Source organism: Ascochyta rabiei, chromosome 2 (genome assembly GCF_004011695.2).
Source record: "Ascochyta rabiei chromosome 2, complete sequence".
Lineage (NCBI taxonomy): Eukaryota > Fungi > Ascomycota > Dothideomycetes > Pleosporales > Didymellaceae > Ascochyta > Ascochyta rabiei.
Window position 1 is genome coordinate 1,828,315 of NC_082406.1, and position 27,349 is coordinate 1,855,663.

A 27,349-nucleotide genomic window follows, 5' to 3' on the forward strand; every position below is an offset into this window, starting at 1 on the left:
GGTGGCTGTTCACAAGGGTGGCTTTCTATCCTTCAGCGCCTCAACGTGGCTGGGACGCTCTCGTCAAGAGGGTCGCCATAGCGAGCTACTGCGGTCAGCGAATGCTCATTAAACTCCTCTGCCCAAACTCACTCTTGATCTGCGATCCCTTGTCGATAATCTGATCCAGCGCCCTCATCTCATCCTCCCTCGCCCTCTGGTTCTTCCACTCGAATCCTGGCTGATCTTCTGCCCTTGACCACTGATATCCAGTTTCGGGATCTTGATGCGTCGCGCCCGTTTCCCCCGAATTCGAAGCTGGATTCAGTGATAGAGGGCGCTTGCCATTCTCGTTCACGTTGGAGGCAATCGTTGCTGTGAAGCTGTCGCCGCGGGGTAGGTTGGCGGGGCCCTGTGAGTTGGGAGGAGAGAGCTCAGAGCCTGCGTTCAAGACGAGAGAAGCAGCATTGCGCGGGGTAGATGGAAGCGCCTCATCGGGGAACATCTCGTCGTCGTCTGCAGCCATGTCCGAAGAGGAGTGCATGCTCGAGTCTTGATCTGAATCCGGGGTCAGCAGTCGCGCTCGCTTTGTCATAGTGGGTAGTGGTGGGTAGTGGTGGGTAGTGGTGGGTTGTGAGGGCAACGTCGCGCTTACCAGACATATTCACGGCTGCTGTCTGTTTGTATGTATGCCTAATAGAGCGGCGGTGAAGATGCGGTGCGGTGCAGGGCCGTTTGTTTGTGAAGGGCGAGTGTATGTCATAGCTCCAAGGGAAGCCGCGGCTCACTAGCCTTCCCGTGCTAAGCGGCAGTAGCGCCCGAATTGTTCGATGTTCCATGCAGTTATGGCTCCGCATTTCTTCACACCCCTCCATGTGCAGAAGGTCTCCTGACATTCGAGAGAGTAGAGCCCTCACAAGTGCTACCAAGACGAGTCTGTGAACACAACATCCTGCTATCATGGCTTCACAGAAAGGCGCGCTCGCAGACGCATGGGACGACGACTGGGAATCACTTGCAGATGTACAGTTCTGCTGCCAGCATACGACAACTCTTACTCACTACCTGTCAGAAAGAGGAAGTAAGGCCAGAGGTCGCCAAACCCGCCAAGCTCTCCAAAGCCGAACGAAGAGCGCAGCACGCACAACTGAACCGTGAGATATGGGAGTCCGCGTTCGTCTACCCCTCCCACCATCCATTCGAGCCTGCACAAAATTGACTGTGGTCGCAACAGCGAGAACCCAGAACCCATTTTTCTCCAAGCGCGTGACCCACCTGTTCAGCCGACCTTCAAGCCCGCCGTCACCGTCCTTGCGCGCAAACCTACACCTCATGTCCTCTCGAGAAACGGCGGTATGGCGGGGCTGAGCCTGGAAGACGACGACGACAGTGAAGAGGAGCGGCAGAAAAAAGCAGCAGCAGACTTCGAGGAGAGGAAAATCCGTGCAGCGAAAGAGCGCGCGGAGAAGGAACGCAAGTACGCCGAAGCACGAGAGCGCATCTTTGGCTCGCCCGCCGCTTCAGAGGAGTCGCGCAGTAACTCGCCCAACAAGCCTACAAGGGGGAAAGGTCGAGGGCGTGGGGGAAGAGACGGCCAGCCGAGATCAAGTAACGAGCAGTCACCTGCACGAATGGCTGCACCTGTTGGACGGCAGCTGTTCGAACCATCTTATGCGCCGAAGCCAGGATCAGCCTATATCCAGAGGAAAGACGATGCGAATAGTCGACCAGTCAGCCGACCAGGCAGTCGGCCAGGCACACCGAGTCTGCAAGAGAAGCCTGTCCGTGAGCCTCGTGGACCCGCAAGAGGAGGCGGACGAGGATTCGCTAGTCGTGGAAACCATGGCACTCTCGCTGGCCCGTCGTGAAGAGCCTTAGAGGTTCACGCTACAGGATCCACGACCAAGTCGGCTCGCTGCGAGGGTGCACCCACGCATTGCAAGCTGCTGATGATGTCGCTAACAAGTTTGCAAACAGCGATGAAGTCGCTCAAAACGAAACCGAAACTCATGGCGATGAGGTGTGACAGAGTGAGAGATGAAGAAGTGCTGCCAAGAAGACATTAAGAGGGGTGCAAAAGTGAAGACAGTGGCAGTTCAGCTGCAGCAAGGCACTCACTGCCAGCACTGCCTTGCTGTGGTAGCCATACCAGCGAATCATCCTCCACAACGAATCAGAAGAATGTAGTGGAAAACAGGAGTATTGTTCCACATGAGCCCATGTTGTATTCGTAAACACGTTGTGCAAGCCGATATGTATGTCTGTTAAAGTAGGCCCAGGACGAGGCTTAGTATCAAGTAACATGGCGAGCAGCGTAGTTGAAATTATAAGTCTCGAGAAGCCTTTACACGGCACTGCTAATGGCTTTTCTACTGCATCAGACACTATAGTGTGCTTGGACCGTCAATATCTCACTTCAAGTCACTATGAATCTCAAAAAGTAACATCTAAGGCTGAGCTCTGTCTTCACGCACAATCTACTAGATAGTTCATCGCAAAATCTCACTCTCGTTGGGGGATCACGATGTACCTCCTGAGTGAAACGTCTTTTCATTAGCCGTTCAGGACCTGGATAAGTTTAAGCTTTTCAACGTTCACTCCGCTGCCTACTTCTCTATCCTTTACACGAGTCACACTGGAATCGTGCACCGATATCTCAACGCGGACACTCGCTACTACTGTTATGACCACCCCACAAGAGCCCGGTCGCTTACTCGCCATGTCTTTTCTCTCATCAGACCACACCACGACCGTCCTCTCGTCGGTCAGTATGAGCGCCCCAACCTTTTTGGATTTGTCCTTCGAAATGCTGCCTCGTGAGCTCCGCAACATAATCTATGTGGAGCTGTGGAACAACACTCCTGTCATCAAAGCCAGATACAAGGGCGTCCACATGAAACTACGATTCGGAGCAGCCAAGCTGGATGAATGAAACAAGAACAACAGGCCTAATCTACCCATCTGGTTGCGCACATGCAAGATGGTCCTGCACGAGGGATTAGAAGAGTTGCGAATCAAGTCGACATGGACTGTAGGACCTTACCACGCACCATACTCTCAAAAGCATCACAGAGCCGGTGGAATAGCTCCACAAGATGCAGGACAGCTATTCGATCCTACTGTCGCTGGCAAAATCACACTCTGGACAAACGCACTACAGCTTGACACCCGTGAAGGGACCGAAGCAACGTTCAGGATGGAAGCAGACGATGTGGAGTACATTCGTGCACTCGCGGTCCGCTTGGAGGTCGCCAGCAGAGTACCGATATTGCGCATCAAGGTCAGGGTCGACCCCTGCTGCAACACTCGTTACAGACGGCACCAAGAAAAAGGAAGGCATCTGGATCTGGCTCATCTCACACGACTCCCATTCCAGCTGGGAACCCACGAATTCGAAATGGTACACGTTAAACAAATCGCGGGTATTAGGGTCGAAAACTGGACATTCTGCCACAGCTTTTTTGCGGAAGAGATGGAGCGGGTTGGTAAAGTGTTAGTTGGAGAGGAAGGCATTCTGACTTTACAGACATCGCCTGGGCTTGAATACTGGTACGGCACTTTGCTGTTCACTTATAGCAACACCCGAAAGTGAGGATAAACTATGAGAGTGAGTCTTCAATAGTTGAACAGGTACACTGTAGCCTAAGATCGAAACGTGTAATAAATTTTGCATCACCACTTTCTGCAAGTGTTTCCCATCTACGTAGCTAATATCCACTCTTACCAGGCACAAGCTTATAGCATTGCCCTTTTTTATCAAACATCTCCTGCAGGTCTCTAGCAATCGCATCGGGCCTCTCCCAGGCAGCAAAATGGCCTCCTTTGTCGTTATTGCTTTCCAGTACAACAGGACCTGATATTCGTCAGCACATCTCTAAATAGCTCACTCTAGACACTCACCCATTGTCCTACCCCAGATCTTTGGCACAACGCTCAGCTCCTTCGGGAAGTGTGCAAGACCCAACTTCACTCGGTCCACCCACTGACTTGCACGGTCTCTATTCGGGATCTTGTCCGTCGGGTTGTGCTGTGCCTCATAGTAGATCCTGACATGTGCGTTCGGTCCACTCGTACTAAACCAGTAGATGCTAATCCACGTCAGAATCTCGTCGTCAGTCCAAGGATAGTTATCCGTCCAATCCACTAGCTTCTCATAGATCCAGGCCAACAACGCTACGGGGCTGTCTGAAAAGGCGTACGAGATGGTCTGCGGTTTGGTCGAGTGCAAGATGCGGTAAGCTTGGCCTTGGTCGATGAACCAGTCGGAGCGCTCGATACCCTTCTGCTCCGCCTCGGTGTACGGAGTCAGCGCATGCTGGAGTGCCAGTGCAGGCTGAGACGCGAAGCTGGGCGGCTGTGCTCTTATCATGTTGATGTGGTTCGCCAGAACGTGATCGGGATACAAGATGCCCAAGATACGGGTGATGTAGAATCCCCAATCTCCACCCTGGGTCACGTACTTCTCGTAGCCTAGCTGCAGCATCAACCGATGGCAAGTCTCTGAGTATTGCGACAGTGCAAATCCGGGCTTCGTGACTCTCGTACTGAAGCCAAAGTTTGGCAAAGACGGTGCAACAACGTGGAAGGCAGGCCCACCTTCTTTTTCGCCCTGCTCGAGCAATGGAAGCAACTTGGTAACCTCGATGAAAGACCCAGGCCATCCATGGACAAACAACAATGGGATGGCATTCGGGTTCGCACTTTTGTTCCAGACAAAGTGCACATCGATTGGGTCGAAGTTGTCGACCTTGACACTTTGGCGATAGTTGGGTAGTTTGTTCAATTTTGCTTCTGCGTCGCGCCATGAGAATTGCGTCTCCCAGTACTTAGCGAGGCGTTTGATATCCGCCAAGGGAGAGCCGTAAGGCCATTGGTTTGGTGTATCGAGCTCGTCAGGATAATCAGTATCAGAAAGCTTCCGCTTCAGCTTGTCAATGGCGGCATCTGGGACAGAGATGGTGTAGGGTTGAGGCAAGGCCATTGTGGGAATGTGATGCTGCAAGATCAGAGTATTCGGTTACAGAAGGTTATTGATGAGGGGTGGTTGACGGATGCCCTATGTCGGTTTGTAAGATGCTCGCTCACAAGGGAATTGCTACAGCCAGTCGTCGTCTGCCGGAGACCCTTCCCCGCATCTTAGCCTCAACATCACCAGTAATCACTATTTCCCTTCACTAACATGACTCAAAGAGTAGACATAGATTTTCATTTTCTCAGGTCAATGCTCGTAGAGATCGAGTCGTTGTTTACGCTTTCATCGCCTTCATCAATCTCATACCTGTGACTACGTGCTTTAATCTCGCAAAGATACCATCATGAAATTGTCTCAGAGATCACCTGGAAGTACCGTACACCGTCCTGGTCGGAGTGTGATAGGATGACCATGAAGGAGGCTGGACAGCATTTTGAGAGGCCGAGATTAGCGAGCCGTGTCTGATTTGGGGGCCGTTTCTCAGCCACCTTCTGGACCTCCTCCATCTACCCCGGCCCATGCTCGACAGTGCGCAAGCCTCAGCTTGAAGAATAGTCATTGGCCGAGAGTCCATTAGACTGAATGTTTTTGTATCACCACATCGGCGACGCAAAGCCACGATAACGCCATGTTTAAAATGAACGGCTGCGCCCACGCGCGAGAAACCAGGCTCCTTGCTTTTCCTCATTGGGTGGTCTCGCCTTCGTCTTGCAAGCCAACGTCGTTACATCTCTCGCTGTGTTTCAGACAGAGTCAGTGTGTTGATAAGTGCCAACATGGGCTCTGGAGTCCTGACAACTGGCGCTCAGATATTTGTACTTTTCTGGTCGATCATCTCTGTACTGGCGCACTCGTCATCTACGCAGTCACCGTCAGCCTCTTTCGCCTACCCACCGGCAGAAAGCCGTGACTGGCAATAAATGTGTTGGAAACCGTCGATGTGGAATGGGACTCGAACTATGGCCAGACGTGGCTGTACTTGTGGTGGGATGAGTACAAGTCTGAAGATAATGGTAAAACGGCGACCTATCGATGTGAGTAACTGTGCAACTACAAGCGACCTGATATTCATCAATCGCCAGGCTTTACAGAAGAAGTGTTTGCCTCTGGCGATACCACATACAGACCATGGGATGCGCTCGACAACCGAACGGGAAAGTATCCGTACTCTTGCCACTTTGAGCTCATCTACTCAAACGAGGAACAACAGGGCGTCGTTGGGCCTGACCTTAACATCACCTCGAGAGCGGGCGAGACTGTCGCGACGACCTTCGCACGCCGTGCAACTCAAGTCGGCTCGATAGTAACGCCCACATCAACCTCTCTGTCTTTGGCCGTGAGCTCAATCAGCCATACTGCTTCATCCTCGAGCTCCCCTACAGCAACCTCTTCGCCCTCTGCAAGCGTAGCACCCCCAGCAGGTGACAATGGGCTTTCAACAGGAGCGAAAGCAGGCATTGCCATGGTTGCTATTTTCGCTGTGATTGCATTGGCAGCAATAGGATATCTTTTCTACCGCAACCACCGCAAATTGAAAGAGTTGGTCCTGAGGATACCCTCTCGAATCCAAGACTTGGAACCAAAGAATGTGGCGACTGAGTACTACAGGCAAGACTACCAGCCTGTGCCGCCGTCAGAGTTGGAGCAGCATCAGACCTACGAACTGCCAGCGCAGCCGCAAGAAATGGAGGGAGTGGAGCACGCGAAGCGATGACATTTTGAGAAGATGCGAAGTTGATACCCTTTCTAGCATCATCAGCGATTGAACAAAGCGTTTGGTGTGTTTGAGAGAATCGTATATCTTTGATTGAGTACGAAGGGGAGGGTCGGGCTTCCGCCGTTTCTGTCCGCTTGCCTACGTCCAAACCGAGGCACACTGCACCCCGGAATGAAGACGAACCCCAGCACCCAACTCCACTGCATCGTACCACAGTACCTACTCCAGTCACACACTGCGCAAAGCCACAAGGCAAGACCACACAAACAAGGCGCGAGGCTTCTACAGCATGTATGACAGGCGCGAAACCGCAGGGTTCGCGTACAAGCTCCGTGTATTTCGCGTGCAGACCTCGTTAAGGAATTCCAGATGACAGAATAGGAGATCAGAAGGAAATAAGCGGGCCCCCGCTCGAAATAGAAGCACAGCACGGACCGGGTAACCCGGAACAGAATGATAGCCAAGAGCCTGCATCCATTCCTCTCTGCTCTCGTGATGGCATCAAAACAGAGCTTCAACCGCGTCGTAGAGCTTGTAAAAACTCCAAGATGCGCGTCAGGGGCTCAGGAAAGGTGTGACGGGTTCTCCACAAGCCACAAGTCCAATGCTGCGTGGCCTGGTGCGAAAAATCGTGCTCAGACGCCCAAAGGGTAAGCTTTGGAGCTTCCGTTGTTTCTTGGCACAACCAAATAAAGTTAGCAAATCAGTAACACGGTTGGCCCAGGCATCCAGGAACTCGCGCCTAATGACCGGCACGCCTGGTTCAAGCCACCGCAGCACGACTCCTTGGAGCGTACATAAGATGGAGGGGACCGCGCGGGGCCAGTTTGCTCTTCAGCGTGTGTTGTCGCGTTGTCACTCCTTCATCCCTTGTGTCTACATTCCTTCTATCTGCGGAGAACCCTGACGGAGATCAGACCGAGACCGAAACTGCATTGAAGATGAAGCTCCTTGCTGCTCTTGTCGTGCCTTTGGTTGGTGCCCGCGTCATTCGATTGGAGCAGGCACCCCTCTTGCCAGAGCATACTGAAAGTGTTGCACCTGGAATCGGTGTGCACTTCACAACTTCGTATGCAACTGCTGCTGCAAAATACGAGAATGGCACGACGGTCGACTTGGTCAGAGTACGTGATGCAGGATACCGTTAGCGTCCCTTTTGCTGATAGTCATTCAGGTGCAAGCAGACGCAGACTACATCGAGTTGATGTCGCGGTGGACAAGATCGTGGAGGGAATTCGACTGTGAAGGGCCGGTCCAGCGACTACGATGCGACCTCGAACATGTACGGCGCGAAGCGAGAAGAAAGTTGGGACTACCCGTTACAAGAGAATCGGCGACACTCAGCAAGTTTGTGAAGAAGGTGCAAGCCGCCATTGAAGAAGAGCTAGGAACGTTGGTACACACAATCGCTCCTGTTGCACCCCAACTCGTTGGCTGGGTCTCCGAAGACTTCCAAGATGCTCTGGACCTTGCTGGCTTGACCTCTACAAGACTGGGCGACCGCAGCTCCAACGACAAGCCAACGTACCGGGACACGAACGCCGCTTTCGCAGGGCTGGGCCATGGTCTTTGTGAATCTGGAACGACCCTGGCAGACTGCTTGGAAGAGGAGCGCCAGATGCCCTACGAGCACGTACTGTTTTTAGATTTCGACAACTCATCCTTTAGTGCAACGGTGCAATACTTACAGCACGTAAACCAAGAATGGACCTACTCCAACAGAGTTGACATGGAGCTTGGGTGGTGGAATCTGCCCATTTTCGAAGCAACAAGGGCGAGATTCTGGGCGCAAATCCACGAGGTCATCCTCGAAGTAGCCGGAGCACTACAGCGAGCGCCGAACAAGATTGTTCTTCTTGGGGATCATGGCACGAACGCAGAGTTCCTAGACGTTATCAAAGCTGCTCTGTGGGATGTCCTGGAGATCGACGTCTCGTTGATGTTGAGTGCGAACGAGGCCGAGGATACCGGTATGTTGGCTGCACGTGGTGCAGCAGAATTGGCGTGGAGAGCGGAGACATGGAGCAACGAGAAGAGCGCGCAAGAGGATGTTGAGAGCATTGAGCTCTGAAGATGACACTCGTCAATTTCCTATTTCATGATACCCAAACGTAGTCGCAATGTAGATATACAGCGATAATGTAACACTATGGTTCGAACCTCTCAGAATTTCCTATAACAGGCCGCCAATGAGTGCAGGTCGTACAAAATTATTTCGTCCACGTCAGATGTAGCGAAACATGTTGTTTTTGACGCTCCGCTTCATGGAGACTGGTTTCCCGTCTTCGTACTCGATTCCGGATGCGCCGCCGTCTCCTGCGTGTTCTTGCATTCTTAGTTGAAATGCAGCGTCGAGCTCTGCTTGTGTCTTCACCTTGGCCTTGGCTGCCTCGACATGGTCTACGCCTTGCTTTGAGTTCGATTCGCCCTCTGGCTTGATAGACGATTGCTGTTCTCTATGAGTTGCGACGCATTGCAAAAGATAGAGCTGAACTCACGGGTTCCTGAACCTTGTCGTGCTTTGATCCGCTGTTGCTTACTTCAGTCATGGACGACTTGCCGGAACAGCAAACCCTCGAGGTGCTGAAAGCACGAGTCGTAGGAACGCGGCAAGCGATAAGTCGCAGGTTCATCATCTTGTATGTTTGCGCTGGTGTCTGTGACGGGTGATCAAGGTATCAAACAGCACGACGAGGCGCTACTTCTGGAGCATATACATTTACGTCACCGTGACTGCTGCTGGTGATGGTTGCTGAGTAAGGTCGAGCGGCGCCAAGATACGCTAGTCTCCGCGGTCCTCAAGATTCTAGCTTTGCGACTTGTCGCGAATCGACAACGACCAAGCACGCGTTTAACGACGTCCACCGGAGACGCCCAATTCTACACCGGCGCACGCCAGTCCCTCTAAACTTCCCTTGGAAGTGCCGTCAACATGGTCGTCACCAAGGTCGGACAGTGGAGCAACGTCGAGGACGAGGTGCTCAAGGCGGCCATATCGAAATATGGCCTGAACCAGTGGGCGCGATGCGCCTCGCTGCTCGCGAAAAAGACGGCCAAGCAGTGCAAAGCGCGATGGAACGAATGGCTCGACCCCTCGATCAAGAAGACGGAATGGTCGCGCGAGGACGACGAGAAGCTGTTGACCATGGCCAAGCTGCTCCCCACCCAATGGCGCACCATCGCCCCGATCGTCGGCCGGACCGCGACACAGTGCTTGGAGCGATACCAGAAATTGCTGGACGAGCAGGAGTCGAGGGAGAGCGGCGACCTGAGCTTGGCCGGCCCTGAGGGAGGAGAGTCGGCCGCACCCACCGCCGACGAGGTCCGGAGACTGCGCCCTGGCGAAGTCGATGCCTACTCGGAGAGCCGGCCCGCAAGGCCTGACGCCATCGACATGGACGAGGAGGACAAGGAGATGCTGTCTGAAGCACGTGCGCGTCTGGCCAACGTTAGCGGAAAGAAGGCAAAGCGCAAGGCGCGCGAGAGGCAACTGGACGAGTCCCGCCGACTTGCGCTGCTCCAGAAGCGACGCGAGCTCAAGGCGGCCGGCATCAACATCAAGATCACACCAAAGAAGGGCAATCACATCGACTACAACGCTGACGTACCTCTTGAGAAGGAGGTGCCCGCCGGCTTCTTCGACACCGTGGAGGAGCTCGATAGCAACGAGCGGCAGAGAGAGTCTTTCGACCCGCGGAAACAGCAACTCGCAAACAAGCGCAAGGCAGATCAGCAGGACGATGGAGGAGAGAGCAAGAAGAAAAAGAAGGAAGAAAAGTCAGGAGGGCTTGCAGCGTCCTACGCAAAGGCTGCGCAGATGCAGAAGATTCGCGAGGCGGAGCAGAGCAGCAAGCGACGCGGTCTGGTGCTGCCAGCGCCGCAGGTCGGCGAGGCTGAGATAGAGGACATTGTCAAGATGGGCATGCTGGGAGAACGAGCCGTTACTGGGGTCGGCAGTGACAATGTCGCAACACAAGGCTTGGTTGGTAATTACTCTAGCATCGTCAGCGGTACACCCATTCGCACACCGATGGCACCGAAGGAAGAGGATACAATTGCGAACGAGGCACGCAACGCTCGTCTACGCACAGAGACACAATCTGCACTGCTAGGAGGCGAAAATCCCGACTTTGAAGAGGATGAGGCGCCGGCCTCGTTGTCTGCGCCCTCGACACGACACCAGATCGTCACACCGAACCCCATGGCAACCCCATACCGACAAGGCCAGGTAGGTGCCACGCCCATGCGTCAAGGGCCGGGAGCAACGCCAATACGCACACCCCGAGACACATTGCGTCTGAACGGTGAAGATGGCGCAATGCAGCTTGTCGGACAGACACCGCGCGATATCAGACTCCGGGAGCAGGCAAAACGATCAGACTTGAAGAGTAGACTCGCCGCCCTCCCCAAACCAAAAGAAGAGAGCTGGGAATTCGAACTACCCGATGAAGCCGCCGAACCCCAACCCGTACAACTCAGCGAAGAAGACGCTGCCGAACGCGACCGCCGCGCACGAGAAGCAAGAGAAGCAGCCGAGCGCGCCGAATTCGCCCGCCAGACACAAGTTGTTCAGCGTTTCCTCCCTCGCCCATCCGTTGTCGACATCGACGCACTCATGAAGCGTGCACTTTCTTTCTCGGACCCCGTCGAGCGTGAAGTCGAAGTAGAAATGGCGCACCTGATTGCCCACGACGTGCAGAAGTTCGGATCCGGTCGTGTCACAGGAGCGGTAAAGCCGCTGCAGAAGCACTCGGACGATGCGCTACGAGCAGCAAAAATGGAACTTGCTCTCGAGTACGCCCTGCAGTCATCATCAGACAAAGCGCAATTCGCCACCGACTTTTCGTCCTCGTGGACCAACCTGCACGGCTCCACCGTCCTCCCCGGCATCGCAGGCTACGAAGAAGACGAAATCGACGAGCACCAACTCCTCATCGAAGCCTTCGACGCCAGCCAGGACTCGATCGTCACCAACGCTGAGCAGGCGAACCGCCTCGAAAAGAACCTCGCAAAGCACCACGGCGGGTACAGCGCGCGCGCGCGCCTGCTGCGCGACAAAATCGCCCACGCACACGCCGCGCTGGCCTCGCACCGCTGCGACGTCGACAGCCAGCGCACCATGCAGTACGCCGAGCAGCTGGCCATTGCCCGCCGGCTGGAGAGCTTGCGCGACGAGGTCTCGTTTGTCACGAGGCGCGAGCGTGAGGCTCAGGAACTGTATAGGTCGCGCAGGGACGAGTTGGATTCCCTGCTGCAACAGCAGCAGCAACAGCAGACTGTTAATGGGGTGGTGCAATGAGCTGTATCTATTAGAACTTGTGTCAGGGATTCTCAATGTCCATTTTATCCATTCCAGTTATCACACACTCCAAGCTTTCATCTTGTTTTCTTTTCTTCTCTCGGGTGCTTGACACACGGCGTTGGCACGGCATGGCACGGCACGACACGGCACGGCACGGCACGGCATGGCATGGCATGGCATGGCATGGCAGGGCAGGGCAGGGCATATCACATTTCATTCTTGCGTAGCGGGTCACCGCACGAGTAGCTAGTACAGAGCAGGACGCGTACCAATGTGTGATTGAAAAAAAAAAGGAAAAAAAAAAAGAATAGTTTCCAAACTCCCTATTCCATCTATCTGTGTGCTGGACCGCGGAGCAGGAAACCGCGCTAGCTGTCGGGGGGGTATAAAAGCTCAAGGACGATGACGGTGCCGTGCCGCACCGCAGCGGAGGATCGAGCGGGCGAGATGACGAAGAAGAGAAAAAGAACACGGAAGAAATGTACAGGGATAAAGAGGAAGAAGAAACGAAGACACCCCTGCGCCGCCCATGTTCGTGCAGAACGTGGTTTCTAACCCAGTGGGAGAATTCCCGGTTTCCCAAGCATAAACTCCGTCTCGGATACCTCGTCAATCATTTGGTTCGATTCGATTCGTTGAATCCACGACTATCAGCGTCGTCGTCGTCGTCGTCGTCGTCGTCGTCGTCGTCTACTACTTGCAAGAACAAGAAGCCTAGCACTTCCCGTCCAGGACCTCGAAGATGCCCACGACGCCCGCATGCTCGACGCCCCAGGGCCGGGGCTCGAGGACGTGCAGCTCGCTGCCGAAGGTGCGGCTCTCCATCTGCATTTCGAACTCGAGGGAGCTGGGGCGCCGGCGCACGGCGAGCAGCTCCGCCAGGCTGTGGCGCGAGCAGCTGCTCTGCGGGGACGAGGCGCGCGAGTACGAGCCCGAGCCAGATGGGTTGCGGGATTGTGTCAGCGGGGAGGTGGTAGAGGTGCTGCTGTAGCTTGTGGCGGATGCGGAGCGCGAGGAGCGCGTTGGGCTGAAGGCTGTCTTGAGGGTGCGCATGGTCTGCGAGGGGTTGCGCAGGGGCTGGAAGGAGCCAGAGAAGCGGTTGCTGCGGGTTGGCATTGTCGGTTGATAGAAGAGGGTGTGGGGGGTGTTGTCGTTTTCAGAGCCTTGGAAGGAGTGATGGTATGGTCGAAGAGAAAGGCCGTTCAGAGCAGATCCAGCTGTTGACACGTTTTTGGAAATGAGGGGTCTGAGGTTCTTCAAAAACGTAGTTGTAGTTCCGCAAGGGTTGGGACTGGCAAGCAAAAGAATGTTATGACGTGTTTGGTCCGCGCGTTGTTGAGGTGGTGACACGGGTGTTACACGTTGTCAAACTCAACAAGTTGTGTATCTTCGACGGCAATGTATGTCTACAAAGCAAACAGTCGATGCAGGCCAAGAGTGTTGAGGGTGAGCGAGACGAGAAACAGAAAACGAAGCTGAAGAGCAGATGTAGGTAGAGAAGCGGAAAGCAAAGGTGAGGGCCGAGCAAGCTTGAAGTAGTATGCAGGATGCAGCTCTCACACCCGCGACCACCAACGACGGATGTTTAAGGATGCGTGTCACAGGTCGCACACCCGTGCGCAATATGTCCCAGGTGCTCAAAGTCCGGGTCGATCCCTGCGCTTGCCATCCCCTCACAGCTTCAAGGTCGGGGATGCATCCCGGCTGTCTGATCAGGGTGCAGAAACAAGCGAAATTCTGCCACGGAATGATTGCGCCAACAAGCTGTTTGCCTGCTACGTACCAGAGCCGGCTGACTGGACGGACTCGAAGGCGTGAGCATGATCGCGGAAATTGCGAGCCCGACTGTGGATTTTCTGACGCTGCGCGTCGGTCTTCACCATCGCCAACCACCATCGCAAACATGCTCAATACAATCGTCTTGCACCAACACCTCGGCCGAGCGCCCACAAATCACGCCTGACGATGAAGCCCCCCAACGTCGCCGTCCAGCAAGCGAGCCGTCTCAACATGGCCGTGTCCGCGCAGCCAAGTGCGTAGCAAGACCACGTGTGACGAGAGAGGGGCCTTCTGGAACCAGCAATGGCGTGCGCTGCGGCTGTCTGGAGTATGCACCAGTGTTTCAGCGTGGGACGGACATGGATTTTCGCCTGTCGGACAAATCTTGCTGCATCGTTTGCGATGCGTGAGCGAGGCGATGTAAAGAGAGGAGTGGGTGGCAGACTGGAAAGGTTGGGTGTGTGGGTCAGTGCGTACGTGATGGAGAGATGGTGGTTAGAGGTGAGATGTGCTTGATAGCGGTGCCGGAACGACCGAAGTTCACATTTCAGTCAAAACAACAGCAACGACAACACGCACGTTACGCACTCAGCATCCCACCAGGTAACGAGTCAAGAAGTGAAATAATCGCTATTCAACATGACGCCACCGCTATGCTATGCTGATCTAGGAAGCTCATCCTCCGCTAACCCCATTATCGTCTCCATCATCATACTCCTCCTCATCCCCATCATGCCAAATGAATACATACAAAACTCTAGTCTATCCTGTAATGTGAGACACGTCAACATGCCATAGTATACCTCTTATGTGTCGGGTTGATGCCGGGGCAATGCCCTTCTAGGCCATTCCAAACGTTCATGCAACGTCTTTCGTACCAGCTACCCCTGCCCCCAGCACCTATTCTAGGCATGGTATTTGTTCGTCTGTCCGTTGTTCCTGCATGTGTAGAGGTAGCCTTGAAAATTTCGCGCGGATTCAGGATCCTGTTGTACTCCGCTCCGACGCGCAAGATGGTCGTTTGCGTAACAAGGATCGACCGGACGCTGCCGAGCTGCTCAACTACGCTTCGTTTAGTGCGACGAGGCTGTGTAGTCGACGATCTCGATCATCCCTGGAGAGCGTTGATTATGCATGGGTTTCTCATACGTTTCTCGTATACGTATGGGATTAGTGTCCAGGTCGTCGCTGCGTGAAACTTCTGCGGATACTCTCGCCCCAAGCAGAGCTGTCCAGAACTTCCAGAACGTCGGCTGCACTGACCGCGCTATTTGCTCTGTTACGGGTATCTGTCGGTGCAAGTTGCTCTTCGAGCGGGCTAGGCGGTCGGCTGAGAGTAAGAGCCGATGCAAAGTGCCAGTCAGCATCGGCAGGTGGCGATAATGGCGATGCTCGTGGTGACGACGGCGAGAGCGGTCCTCCTCGAGTGGGCGAGCCCGTGGGTGACATCTGGATCGAGTTCGATCGGCTGCGCATCGTCGTGTCTAGACTTGGTATCGAGCGGAGACTGCCGCCCGAAAGTCGATCCCCAGAATGCAGATCGGTGGGTGAGAAGAGTGGACTTCCGCTTGGTGATTGTTGTCCGCGCTGCGCGTCTGTGATGTCTTCATCGTCGATGAAGATCTCGGGCACGTTGAACGTTGGCATCGTCGCCATGCGGCCTTGCTTCTTCTGCTCCATCGCGCGTCGGAAACGACGAGCCCAATACAAGGTGTCAAAAAAGCCAACAACGACGTTGCGCCGCACAGCTTCTTCCACACGCTGCAGGCGAGCTCTGCGCCGTAGAAACTCCTCGAGCCTGGTCCAGTGTTAGAATAATGCCGACGAGCCATGTCAAGAATCAACGTACCTCAAGCTCTTGTTGTCGTTAATGACCTTGTGGTGAGCAAGAATCATGAGCAGCGAGGTGAACTGAATGCCTCGGTCTGGGTCACTCGACACGAGTACCTCTTCGTAGAAGGTATTCATGCGTGCCCTTCTGCGACGGATTTCCAGGACTGGAAGTTGCGCAAGACGGCGATTGAGCTTGTCAAGATCAATCTCTGGCGAAGGTTCACGGCCTCCGAGGTTGAGGTTCGACGCGCGGCGCGATGTCGTGGCGCACTCCTCAATCAACCGACCAATTGTGAAGTCGCCGTCGTAAATTCGCATCTCAAAGATCCCAGAGAGTTCCTACTGATGTCAGTACAGCGTCGCCACCTGGCACTGGAAGTACTTACGCCCAGAAGTCTCGGGAAGACATCTCGTGAGATATAGCCTGTCCCGTTAGGATCGAACTCAGCCCAAGCCTGCTTGAATCGCCGGACTTCTTCTCGGCTGATGACCGACAACCCACTGCTCCGCTGGTAAACGTAACTGAAACTTTCGTAGATCAACGAGACGAACAGATTGACGAAAATGTACATGCTGAGAATGTTCCAGCTGATAAACAGCGCTCGCGCCCATTCAGGACTGCCACAATCGCTCTCGAAGTATCTTTCTCCTTCTGTACAGTAGGGTTTATCGACATTGGCGTAATCTTCCATGAACTCGTTCCAACCCTCGCCCATGCTCATTGAGAACAAGAAGATGAGCGCTTTGGGTACCGTGCGGAAGTTTTGGTTGGCGGTTTCGTTGGCACCGAATCGAGTGAGACCAAAGGTCTGTGTGAGCGCGATAGAATAGACGAGGAACAACACAAACCATGTGGCGAGCAAATTTGCAATAGCCGCCAAACTCGCCGCTGCGGTTTTGAAGAGTTGGTCGAGCTGATTGTTTCGAGGAATCAGCATGAGAGCGATCGATACAAGGCACAGCTTATGCAGTTGAACAAACACTCTCTCGTCTCGTCGCGCAAGAATGAGGATGGACGTAGCAAACGTGCCAGAGACGGCAAAGAGCGAGAAGACGTCCCAGGAACTCCTGCGAAATCGGTGCCACGTAAGGCCAAGGATACGAATTACAATGTTTGCAATGAAGACGCATGTCAAAGCGAGAAAAATATAATCTGTTGATGCGTTAGCGATTTCTTAGCTTCAAGATGGGGAGAGCTTACCTCTGGCCAGGTCCCACCCTCCATAACCTGGATACCATTCTAAGCAAAGTAGGATCAGATGCAGAATGAGCACTCCAGTGATGAAGCGTTGCCATTTGCCCGTCTTGCGCACAGCTCGATGATAGCACCACTCTTCCCAAGATTCACGCTGTCTTGTAGACGAAGGGCGCTTCGATGGCGATACTTGTCGAAGCAACTTGCGCAATTCGAGCCAAGAACGTTGATCGGTTGTGAGGAACGCTACTCCGGTCTGTTCGGTATAGTTGCGCATGAAGACGGAGATGAAAAGCGTCAGGACGAAGACGGCACCGAGCAAGTTGAAAACAATGAAGAACACGCCGTTGCCTCTGCGGCTGAAGTCTTCGGGTTGAGTGTTAACACCAGTAATGGCCATGCTTGAAAACAACAAATCTGTCCAGCCTTCCTGTGAAACAATCTGAAAGAGAATGAAGAGCGAGTCTCCAAAGTTGTCAAAATCATAGTAAGGGTTGGCAGCTAGGCGTGGCGCCAGAACGTCCCAGTCAAAGGGTGAGCTGTTGTACTCCCCAACACAATCTTTGAGATTGGTAGAGCCGAAATCGTCGTCGTTGCAGGCCTGGAATTGTCCGACGAAGATGTTCAGTCCGTATATAGCGAACGGGATCAACAAGCTCAGAGACACAAAGGCGGCCTGAAAACGTTAGCAATGCGGCGACGACGAAAGCATAAGCAAGAACTCACCGAAAACAGTTTCCACCATCCCCGAACTATGAGCGAGTGAAAGTGATCGCGAGTACTGTCACTGACGTTGAGTAGTCGAAGGGCTCTGAGGGCTTTGAAGGCGCCAACGGTCCTTGTAACTTGCCCTTCGTTCAGAAGGGACGTGGCGACGTTGACCCACAAAGTAACCAACACAACGCCGTCAATGAAACCCCATGAGCCACGAAAGTAGGCGTTTGGCGTCCAAAAGAATCCATCAGCGATAACTTTGACGAGCGCTTCGAATGTAAACAGGACAGCAAAGCCCATGTCAGTCCAAACAAACCAATTCCTGACGCTGAATTCATGCTTCATGAAGTATTCTCGCTGATAAAGAGGCGTAGTGACACAGGCCAAAAGCACCATGGCGATGATGGCAGCGTAAACAAAGGCCGAGAATGCGTACCAAATTGGAACCGATGGAGCTAATCCCTCGATGCGATCACCGCCGCGACCGGGTCCCACTACACGCTGACAGAGCCTGCGGATGGGGTTGCTAGGTCTAAACAGGAACAAGGAAACGTTGTAGTTGGGGTGGTTCCGCAGATACTCTCGCTGTGCCTTCTTCCGTCTTTCTGTAGCAGACACTACTTCTTTCGCCATCTTTCTGGGGTCGAGGTCCTCGTATGCCCGGCCATAATCGAGTGGGGCATAGAAAGGATTTGGCTCTCTGTGAACGGTTCTGCGCAGGATTCTCTGCCATATGGTGGACATGGTACCCGAGCCAACGACTGTCTTTGCAGGGCGAATGCCGGGTCGAGGCTCTTCATTGTGGGGTGCAGCATCTTCATCCCCTTCGTCCAGGAAGTCGCGAACAACGGCGTCCTTGAGCAACATCTCGGCTGCGGCAGAGCCGTAATCCAGCGGATCCCTCCGGTTCGCATGACCAAGCTTGAAGATTGACGACAGAGACAAATTACTATTCAACGTAAGCCAGCACTCAATGAGCATGTGCAGCTACTCACCCATAGGCGGAGCTGAGCCCCTGCTCTTTTTGTTGCAGGAAAGCCTTGACCTGTTGCAAACGTTTCTCGTCTTCCGATACGTCAAAGTTTTCTTGGATGACAGCAATGAACATATTCAGGACGATGACTGAAATGTGTTAGCTGGGTTTTTAGACAAAGCCGTCCATACTTACGATTGGCAAATATGAACCAAAGGATACAGAACGAAGCTCCAATCCAAGCGGTACCAAAAGCCCGCTGGTAGTTAGTGACGGTGTACAAGATATCAGTCCAGTTTTCACTGGAGAAGATGATATACATGCCAATGAAGGAGTTGAAGATGTCATTGAAGGATACGCGGATCGTAGCGCCATCAGCTTCTTCAGGTATCTCGCCACGAAAGAGCTGAGAAGCAAAGATGGATGCAAGGAACGTGAGGAGGAATACGAATAGGATCAGGTTGAGCAGACCGCCGACGTTGCCGAAGACGACCATCTGAGTACACGTCAGCTCTGGTAAACCAAAAGAAGGTGAATGGACTTACGATGAGATCCCGAGTCACAGGAACAGCCAGTACAATACGGTAGACCCGCATGATCTGAAAGATACTCAGCCAAGCATAGGCCCTTCCACCGTGTGCGTGTTTGATCACCGGTATCTGGATGACGGTGGTGATGATGGCAATAGCCAGGTCGGTGAGGTTGCGCTTGCTTCTGAAGAAGTGTCTCCAGTCCACAATAAACCGGACAATAATCTCAACGAGCAGTACAAAGGTAGTGACGATCTCGGTCACATCGATAAAGTTCCGCCGGGAGTTGCTCATGCCGGCGCTTTTCATCATCTGGGCGACCAGACCAAAAGCGATGACCACGACCCATACTCCGGATGTCTTGTCGTACATGCGCTTGAGGCTGCTGACGCGCTGGTTCGCTTCTTCTTTCTCATTGTCTTCTTCGACAATCTGCTCGCCTGTGAAAGCGCTGGTTTTGCTCTCCTCGCGGATGATTTGGAATGTGGAAGTGATGACGGCGATCAAGAGCGATACAAGCCATAGACTGAGGACTAGGATTCCCACAATGAAGAAGAGCGCGCTGATAAGGTAGTCGGTATCTGACACGGTGTAGAGCAGATCGGACCAAGTGTTGGACGACATGATGACGAAAACCAGCTCCAGGGACTGTAGAATATTGTCAAAGCTCTGGGTGCCGTTGTAGGGGTTGTCGGCCTCAACGCAACGGGAGTTCACGGGACACAAGAAGCCCTTGCCGTGTTCAGGACCGGGAGACCGCTGCCCCGAGGCAAGCTCGTAGCCCTCGTGGACGAGCACTCCTGAGCCGTTCCTTACCAAATGGCCGCCGCAGAATTGGTCCGAGTTGGTGAATGGCTCGAATACGCCGTCGGGATCGGTCCACACGCAGTTTCTTCGGAGACTAGACTTGAAGCTTTGCACACCGACGATGGAGAATAGAAGCCAAAAGAATCCGATCAAGAACGCTACGTTCAAGAGCAGGGGAGCCGCTTTTTTCAAACTTCTCAAGATGACCTACGCTCTCATTAACAAACACACGTCACGATTTACAGATGGAGGCTTACCGAAGTACCGCTCGTAAGGTTCAAGAGGCGAATGATACGTAAGCAGCTGAGCATTTGGAAGACCAGAATCACGCGGGTGTTTTCAATGTCAAGGGCACCTAGGAGTAGGGCGATCCAAAACGAGACTACAGCAACAAAGTCGGTTCGATTGAAGGAGTGCCTCAAATAGGCTCTGTGCGCTAGGCGAACACGTTGTCGCTCGCGCGGATCACTCAGTCCAACGTCAGGGTGCATCTGGGCAGTTGTGAAGGTCCGCAGCACAGAAGGCTGTTGAGGGCCCATGGTTGAATCGGTGTCGGTACCGCCTCTTCTTTGCGACGGCTGTCGTTGAGGCCCGCCAAAGAGTTGGTTGGCTTTGCTGAGCACGGCCTCTCGCAGGCCGACCTGTCTGTTGATGGTACTGTACTCGACTGGGTTGATGATGAAGCCAGACACGATGATTCGGATGATGACTTCGATTGTGTAGACGATGAACAAGCCGAGAAGGACCCAGTCGATGGGTTGAAATTTTTGCAGTTCCTTGACATGACCAGGCCCGTACTGCGCCTTGTTCCTCGCATCAACCGCCAGGAGGACGGTTTGCACGACGATGAGGACAAGGAGTATGGGTTCCGTGACTGGGTTCACGAGGAGGTTGCTCAACTTCAACCGCAGCGTGCTGTCGGCGGGAAAGATACCCAGGCTCTTGCCGCGGAAGGGATTGGAGGGCCTCTGCCATTGGGCGCTTGACCTGCGGGAGCGTACGGTGGGTGTCTGCGGTTTCTCAATGGGGGTTGTGGGCCCAGGCGAAGAGGGGCCATCCGTCATGTATTCAGGTAACACGGTCAACGAGGGTGGGCGTTGGGTACGCGGCCGATTCAGGGTGGATTTTCTCTGGATATGGCGCTCGGCTACCTCTGAGTCGTTGCTGACGTTGACGACACGCTGAGACATGTTGCGCACGATGGTTCCGGCGCGATGCAGCGGCGACCCCAAGTGGCCGGGCGAGAGCGAGCGGTTTCTGCTTGGCGAGGGACTGAGACCTGTCGCAGTTTCCGCGTTTCCCACATCGCCGCTGTACGTTGCGCGTGGCGACGTGCGTCCGGGACTCAAGAACTGCACGCTCTGGAAGCTGGAGCGGTCCATGGAGGGCGGCGAGATGTTGACTGCAGCGCCGCTGATGGGCTGCAGATGGCGGGAGTCGGTCAGATGCGCAGTGTCGTCTTCCATGGGCGAGAAGTAGCCATGGTCCTCGGAGGTTGCGCGTGGCGCATAGGGATCTTGGCTGTATGGGGGGTAGGGGGGGTAGGAGTGATCTGACGAGCCTGGGGTGGGCAGTATGGGCGACAGCGGCGGTGAGGTGTCGCCCTGGAAGCTCATGTCCATGCCGAAGCCAATGGCCGACTGGAAGGCGCCTGCGTCTATGGGCGAGTCGATGCCGTCGTCGTGCACCCTGCGTATCCCGCCATGGCCAGCTGCCGTGTTTGTGTTTGTGTTTATGTTTGTGTTTGTGTTTGGGTTTGGGTTTGTGTTTGTATTTGTGTCTAAGTCTAGGTGGGGACGGCGTGTTGGGCTTGGCGAGACTTCTGCGATGGGCGCATACTGCGACGTCCGGTACTGGCCCGTGGCTAGGGAGCCCGTCTGCCTGAGCAGGTTGCGCCCACGGTCGCTCAGGGTGCGGCGGTGCTGGTGCGGCGCGGGCGTGGGGGCGTCGTCTTGGTCCGGCGGGCGGCTGAGGTCCTGCAGCGGTATGGACTGATGGGTCTGGCTTCGGCGGTGGCTGTGGTTGCGGCCGGGATCGGGGTAGGACATTGGAGCTGCTCTCCACTGCGCATCTGGCCCGTCTTCAGCTGGTGAACACTACCGCAGGCACATGGAGGACGACGGAAACGGAGGCCGGGCGGGCGTGGGGGCGGTAGAAATGCGAGGGAGACGCCGAGGATGGTATGCGCACGCTGGGGAGGGAGTTGTAGGAGGGAGGTTTGCAGGGCGGAAAGTTGCAGAGATGCGGGATGGCGGCAGTGCCAGCTCGCATGTGGATATCCGTAGGCCAGGGCAGGCCAGGGCAGGCCAGGGTCGCCGCAGGGCTGAGCTAGGGGAGGGTACGCGTGTGTGGTTAGCCCAACGCTCTTTGGCTGTGGGGGCCGTAGAGGCTGCAAGGAACATGATGGTGTTCAGCCTACGGACGCTGGCTACACATATACCCTGACGCACATGCATGCTCTCTGCTCTCTGCTCTCTGCTCTCTGCTCTCTGCTCTCTGCTCTCGGCTTTGGACTTGGGCTTGTGGCTTGGGCTTGTGGCTTGAACTTGGGCTTGTGCTTGTGCTTGTGCTTGTGCTTGATGACACGAACCAGCTCAGCCACACGACGGTGCTCGTGCTTGATGACACGAACCAGCTCAGCCACACGACGGTGCTCGTTGCCGATCGATAGCCTTTGCTTCCTCACGGATCCCCCGTTGGCAAATGCAGGCCCCTGTCAGCCGCACGCGTTTCAGCCACACTTGCAACACGCATTGACAGCCTTGCAACGCCTGTCTCTTGACTGCGCTGTGTCGGTTCACCACGACTTGGTCAGTGAGCCTCGAGCACCGTCTGTCGTCGAGGAGCCCGAGGAGACGGAGCACCGAGTCGAGTGGGATGCAAACTGGCCACAGCCATACCATGCGAGTGACGGCATCCCTATGGCCGTGAACGCACACAAGCCCGAAGAGCCGCCATGACGCGTAAAGAAAGGCCCATGTGCGCGCAGTGGGATGATTGCATCAAGATCTGCCGGCTGCAGTGACGTGAAGGGAGAGCGCACGCTAGCTAGTCCTAGTCCTCTTTGGGCTTCTTCCGTTTTGGCCGCAATTCCAGGCTACGCGCCCTCGTCTTCACCACCTCACGCCCTGCACACCCACTGCACCGCTCGATTCGCCCTCCACGTGCCCGTCTTCCACTCCACGCACCCGCGCCCACCGTCTAGGAGCCGTCTTCGACTACCGCCGACCACCGCCGACCACCGCCTGCCACCTGAATCCGCCCTTGGAACGCGTCGCCTACGGCACGCTCCACCACGATGCCTGCCCGCAAGCGCGCCGCGAGCGAGATGGAGCGGGAGGAAAGCACCGAGACGCCGAGCACGTTACAGAGACTGCGCAGCATGTGGCAGTTTGCCAACCTCGCCCAGTACGTTGCCCTATTCGGCGACGCCGTAAAGATCGACAAGGACTTCGACATCGAGGTACGCCCACTTTGCGCCGGACACAGCCGTGCATGCGCTGAACACCCTTCTGACGAACCGGCCACTGATTGAGATGCAGGAGCTGGAGTCCGAATGCCTGAAGCCTGGGCCGTCCGAGAAGCTCGCCGCCATCGGCCTGGCGCTTCTGAAGCATGTGTCGTCACACAAGGGCCTCACGTACGCTTAAACCACTCCCGCACTGAGCTGCATCTGACCAATCCCAGGCCAGCCATCTTCGATGAATACACACGCCGCCAATACCTCGCCAAAGCACCCGAGCGCAATCCTTTCGGCGAAGAAGACGAGCCCAACAAGTTCGACGACTTTGACGTCTTCACCAAAATACGCGTTCTGCAGCAGCTCTCCACGTGGACACTGAACAACCCAAACTCGATACGGGAAAGGCTAGCCGCCACCGACAGCGAACAAACACTATGGGTAAGCATTCCAGTCATCACCTCGTGGGCAATCGCTAATCGACCTACCCAGCGCATGGAACCTACCGGCTGGGACTCGCAAGATCGAGTTCTGTTTGTGCTCGACGACAACCGCATGTACCGCCGAACCGATCCCCCTGCTTCCGCGCCTCCACAAAAGGCAAAAGCCAAAGCCAAATCGAAGTCAAGGGCGAACAAGTCAAGAGGTACCCGGGCTAGCAAGCGTCAGAAGCAGTCGACGCCGGAAGTAGAGGACGAGGACGAGGACGAGGACGAGGACGAGGACGAGAACGAGGACGAGGACGAGGTCGAGCAGGAAGAGGCTCCCGCGGTTCAAGAGCCAGAAGTAGTCGAAGACGGTCTTGGCGGCATGAAGTGGGAGTGCCTCTGTGTCACCCTGGAGGATTACCGCGACTACCTCAGCGGCATCCGGAGAAGTCGTGACCCCAACGAAAAGATACTGTACAAGCGTCTCGAGGAGGAGGTGATTCCGGTAATGGAGGGGTTGGCCGAAGAACAGGCGCGGAAACAAGCTCGCAAGGCAAGAGAGTTGGAAAACCTGCAGAAGCTCGCCACAGCGAAACGCTCTTCTCGCATTTCGGCCAGGGTCGAGAAGCAAAAGGAGGTCGAGGAGGTCGAGGCTGCGGAGCGCAAGAGACAAGAAGAGCTCGCCATGGCCAAGGCCGAGCAGGCGAAACAGAGGAAGCTGGAAGAGGTAAGAAGCTACCAACGCTTCCAGGATGAAGCTGACATGCGGCAGGCACACGACTCTCGCAGAATGACACGAGAGCAGCGGCTTCGTGAACGCGAGACTGCAAAGGTCCTGAAGGAAGAAGAACTGCGCAGGCTACAGGACAACGAGCAAAAGCTGGCTTCCAACAACGCCCGTTTGTCTGAACGACATCTCAAAGCGATGATGAAACAACACGAGGCCGACCTCAAGAGACTCAACGAGGAAGAAGACTGGTTCTTCGACTGCGAGAAGTGTGGTGTCTACGGGTCGAATCTGAACGACAACTCGCCGCAGGTGTCGTGTGAGAAGTGCAACGTGTGGCAGCACGTCAAGTGTCACGGCATCTCAGAAGAAGAGGTGGAGGATCCAAAGTTCGAGTTCATCTGCACATCGTGTAAGCGCAAAGAGGAGGATGCTAACCAGCCCAAACTGCCGCCCCTAAAACTACGAATGACTTCGGCTTCACCAGCTTCTCGAGCAAACGGCGAGGTTTCTTCGACTTTGCAACGCCGCTTGGAGTCTGTCACAATCCCTGCACCCCGTCCTGCCTCGTCACAAAGCCATCAACCACATTTCCAGCCTGCACAGCCTTGGGTCGATGGGCCTAGTCTGTCTCCTCGTGGGCAAGCTCTCGGACCTCCTGGCATCCAAAACTCGGAAGCTGCTTACGGATCACCGTCTCGCATCCCAGACGGCAGTTCTTCACCAATACGGCAGCGACCGGCCTCTTCCTCACGACCAGCTGAAAGCTCTTTCAGGTCGAATGGCCTTGGTTCTTCGCCGCCGCCCTTCAATCTACCGCAAGCACCAACAAGTCCGTTCAAGAGCATTCGCATGCCTCTTCCCCAACAGAACGGCGGTTCATTTGGCTCGTCAAATCCATTCGGTCCATCACAGCACACGCCCGTGGCCCAGACCTTCAACCAGAGCTTCAATCAGAGCTTCAGCCGACCAAGCACAGCCGCTGGACCCGCTGGATCTCCAGTAAAGCATTCGCCCGCAAACTCACCGCGCCCCGCAAACGGCCTCCCAACCGTCTACAACTTCAACAGTCCGCACTCTTCCTTCCCTCCCAGCTCCGTACAACGACCCTCTTTCTCACCGATAAAGCACAGCTCGCCAGCCCCGACGCCACACATGTCTTCACCCGTACCCGCGCCGGCGCCTGTGCGCATTGCTCCCTCGCCAGGCCAGATGCCGGCGCAAATCTTACCCGACGCCATCCCCGCGCCGCTGAAGCACGACGGCGCGCGGCCGACGAGCAGCCACGAGATGAGCGAGACGCCCATCTTCCCGCCCATCAAGAGCCTGAACCCGGACGCGAGTCCGCAGATTCTCAGCCCGCCGGTCAAGAAGAGCAGTCCGTCGCCAGACCGGCATCGACTTGTCCCGCTTGGCGAGAACGGGCTCGGCTCGGCTCAGTAAGCCTTTGTGGTTGCTGTGTTTGGGTTTCTTCTTCTATTTTCCCACTTGCTTTATTTTTCTGCGCAGTCTGGTTCACTGCTCGCGCACGCGGGGGGGGGGGGGGGGGCGTCTAGCGTGTTTGTGAAAACAAAACAACCGCCATGTTGCCATTTCTTTTTGCATATCAGGGTCAGAGTCATTCAGGGTCAGTCAGATTCGAGTTGGGGTGGAAACGGTAAACATGGACGCAAAGAAAGCGTGTTTGCTCGCTTGCATGTACCGTATCTCCGGGCTCCATTTTCTTCTTGTCTGTTCCTCACTTGGAGCTGAAACGCGACGTCTGCAGAGACAACCATCGAGTTGGCTAGACTCTTATGCATTGCATTCCTTTTCTACCGTAGCCTGTCCTGTGCACCACTCACTACACGCAGCACCAACCACCCAAAACCGAAGCAAACGAGTCCATTCCCTCTCTCCGCCAACCACCAGATCCGCCGATTGTCTAGACCTGCACACGCGCGATACGGAGTAGTGTCGCTCTTACACAACTACCTCTTCGGTTTGGTTCTTTGTTTTTATAGTCGTGTAAGTGCACACAGACGTGCTTACAGGTGTTTGGTCCAAGACCAGCGTACCTTTCCCCCTCCCCGACTAGCGCGACCCCCCCACGCTAGGCAACTACAGATTCATACATACATACACTACACTACACTACACTACACTACACCACACCACATTGCACGAACGATCCTACGCGTGTCCCTTTCGCCGTAGCAAACGCACGTTCTCAGAAATAAAATAAATCTGGCGTCGGCCTCTACGCAAGAGAGATTCAGACCCCCTTCCCCCCCTCCCAAAGGTCTCACGTGGCAAGCTAAACTAAGCTGACTAGCTACTTGCACTTCCATCCTCTCGGTGCGGATAGAGGATATGGAATCTGCAGGCAAACTGCACGCCGCGTGCGATGAATGCCGTAAGCACCCCGTTTCCCCTCGCCTTTCTCTCTCTCTCTCTCTCTCTCTCTCTCTCTCTCTCTCTCTCAAACAAGACTTTTCGAACCCCCGTACCTTTCTCCTTCCCCCGTTTTGCTTTGCTCACAGCTGCCCTGTTCAGGGATGCGCAAGTTGAAATGCTCGGGGCACAGACCGGCGTGTGGACGCTGTGCGCGGGAGGAGAACGAGTGTGTGTACTCGCTGCGCAAGACGATGGGGCGGCCGAGGAAGAGGCGGAGAGAGGGCGAGGACGAGGGCGAGGGCGATGTCGAGATAGGGGGTGAGGGTGAGGCTGAAGTTGAGGCTGGGGCGTTGGAGCTACGGGGTGCTTCTGCACCGGATAGTGGACGGCTGGATGGGGGGTTTGAGTTTGGGGGTGTGTTTCTGCCGGAATTTGGAGAGGGGCGGAGGTATGCTCAGGGCCAGGTTGATCTGGGTTTGCGGGGATGCAACGGGCCGTCGCCTCCGATGACGAGCTTTGAGTGAGCTGCCTTGCGTGAAGAACGAAGACGGTTGGCA

General features: G+C 55.0%; 10 protein-coding genes across 11 annotated transcripts, besides 14 other annotated features; 5 read left to right on the forward strand and 5 right to left on the reverse strand.

The window, feature by feature from the left end:
- Positions 1–32: 32 nt before the first annotated feature.
- EKO05_0001502 (uncharacterized protein) lies at positions 33–641 on the reverse strand (the record flags this gene model as incomplete). The annotated part of the gene is made up of 3 exons (XM_038937369.2): positions 33–85; positions 133–537; positions 635–641. The coding sequence occupies 3 exons, from the start codon at positions 639–641 to the stop codon at positions 33–35; spliced, it is 465 nt and encodes a 154-aa protein (XP_038802258.2).
- Positions 579–609: a tandem repeat.
- Positions 642–3,862: 3,221 nt separating the features above from the next.
- On the reverse strand, positions 3,863–4,960 carry EKO05_0001503 (uncharacterized protein; the record flags this gene model as incomplete). The annotated part of the gene is made up of 1 exon (XM_038937428.2): positions 3,863–4,960. The coding sequence occupies one exon, from the start codon at positions 4,958–4,960 to the stop codon at positions 3,863–3,865; it is 1,098 nt and encodes a 365-aa protein (XP_038802262.2).
- Positions 4,961–5,871: 911 nt separating this feature from the next.
- On the forward strand, positions 5,872–6,255 carry EKO05_0001504 (uncharacterized protein; the record flags this gene model as incomplete). Its single annotated transcript, XM_038937226.2, has 2 exons — positions 5,872–5,985; positions 6,034–6,255. The coding sequence occupies 2 exons, from the start codon at positions 5,872–5,874 to the stop codon at positions 6,253–6,255; spliced, it is 336 nt and encodes a 111-aa protein (XP_038802263.2).
- Positions 6,256–7,609: 1,354 nt separating this feature from the next.
- EKO05_0001505 (uncharacterized protein) lies at positions 7,610–8,739 on the forward strand (the record flags this gene model as incomplete). The annotated part of the gene is made up of 2 exons (XM_038937308.1): positions 7,610–7,792; positions 7,843–8,739. The coding sequence occupies 2 exons, from the start codon at positions 7,610–7,612 to the stop codon at positions 8,737–8,739; spliced, it is 1,080 nt and encodes a 359-aa protein (XP_038802264.1).
- A 153-nt stretch (positions 8,740–8,892) lies between these two features.
- On the reverse strand, positions 8,893–9,304 carry EKO05_0001506 (uncharacterized protein; the record flags this gene model as incomplete). 2 transcript variants are annotated; one of them, XM_059635686.1, is made up of 3 exons in its annotated part: positions 8,893–8,993; positions 9,043–9,117; positions 9,167–9,304. In XM_059635686.1, 3 exons carry the CDS (start codon positions 9,302–9,304, stop codon positions 8,931–8,933), a joined length of 276 nt encoding a protein of 91 aa, XP_059491669.1. The 2 variants fall into 2 exon arrangements, with proteins under 2 accessions (XP_059491669.1, XP_038802265.1); XM_038937508.1 differs by having other exon boundaries at positions 8,893–9,117.
- A 296-nt stretch (positions 9,305–9,600) lies between these two features.
- On the forward strand, positions 9,601–11,967 carry EKO05_0001507 (Pre-mRNA-splicing factor cef1; the record flags this gene model as incomplete). Its single annotated transcript, XM_038944992.1, has 1 exon — positions 9,601–11,967. The coding sequence occupies one exon, from the start codon at positions 9,601–9,603 to the stop codon at positions 11,965–11,967; it is 2,367 nt and encodes a 788-aa protein (XP_038802266.1).
- Positions 11,919–11,943: a tandem repeat.
- Positions 11,968–12,089: 122 nt separating the features above from the next.
- Positions 12,090–12,175: a tandem repeat.
- Positions 12,176–12,252: 77 nt separating this feature from the next.
- Positions 12,253–12,278: a tandem repeat.
- A 346-nt stretch (positions 12,279–12,624) lies between these two features.
- Positions 12,625–12,661: a tandem repeat.
- Positions 12,662–12,684: 23 nt separating this feature from the next.
- EKO05_0001508 (uncharacterized protein) lies at positions 12,685–13,086 on the reverse strand (the record flags this gene model as incomplete). The annotated part of the gene is made up of 1 exon (XM_038944993.1): positions 12,685–13,086. The coding sequence occupies one exon, from the start codon at positions 13,084–13,086 to the stop codon at positions 12,685–12,687; it is 402 nt and encodes a 133-aa protein (XP_038802267.1).
- A 1,337-nt stretch (positions 13,087–14,423) lies between these two features.
- Positions 14,424–14,483: a tandem repeat.
- A 436-nt stretch (positions 14,484–14,919) lies between these two features.
- EKO05_0001509 (calcium channel protein) lies at positions 14,920–21,849 on the reverse strand (the record flags this gene model as incomplete). The annotated part of the gene is made up of 9 exons (XM_038937095.1): positions 14,920–15,547; positions 15,599–15,921; positions 15,969–16,735; positions 16,784–17,453; positions 17,504–18,440; positions 18,487–18,613; positions 18,660–18,960; positions 19,010–20,008; positions 20,059–21,849. 9 exons carry the CDS (start codon positions 21,847–21,849, stop codon positions 14,920–14,922), a joined length of 6,543 nt encoding a protein of 2,180 aa, XP_038802268.1.
- Positions 21,518–21,581: a tandem repeat.
- A 407-nt stretch (positions 21,850–22,256) lies between the features above and the next one.
- Positions 22,257–22,305: a tandem repeat.
- Positions 22,306–22,380: a tandem repeat.
- Positions 22,381–23,099: 719 nt separating this feature from the next.
- EKO05_0001510 (DNA-directed RNA polymerase) lies at positions 23,100–25,859 on the forward strand (the record flags this gene model as incomplete). The annotated part of the gene is made up of 5 exons (XM_038937476.1): positions 23,100–23,264; positions 23,344–23,441; positions 23,489–23,702; positions 23,754–24,416; positions 24,462–25,859. The coding sequence occupies 5 exons, from the start codon at positions 23,100–23,102 to the stop codon at positions 25,857–25,859; spliced, it is 2,538 nt and encodes an 845-aa protein (XP_038802269.1).
- Positions 23,952–24,014: a tandem repeat.
- Positions 25,860–25,948: 89 nt separating the features above from the next.
- Positions 25,949–25,965: a tandem repeat.
- Positions 25,966–26,527: 562 nt separating this feature from the next.
- Positions 26,528–26,570: a tandem repeat.
- A 267-nt stretch (positions 26,571–26,837) lies between these two features.
- Positions 26,838–26,879: a tandem repeat.
- Positions 26,880–26,953: 74 nt separating this feature from the next.
- Positions 26,954–27,316, forward strand: EKO05_0001511 (uncharacterized protein; the record flags this gene model as incomplete). Its single annotated transcript, XM_059635687.1, has 1 exon — positions 26,954–27,316. The coding sequence occupies one exon, from the start codon at positions 26,954–26,956 to the stop codon at positions 27,314–27,316; it is 363 nt and encodes a 120-aa protein (XP_059491670.1).
- Positions 27,051–27,141: a tandem repeat.
- Positions 27,317–27,349: the final 33 nt, after the last annotated feature.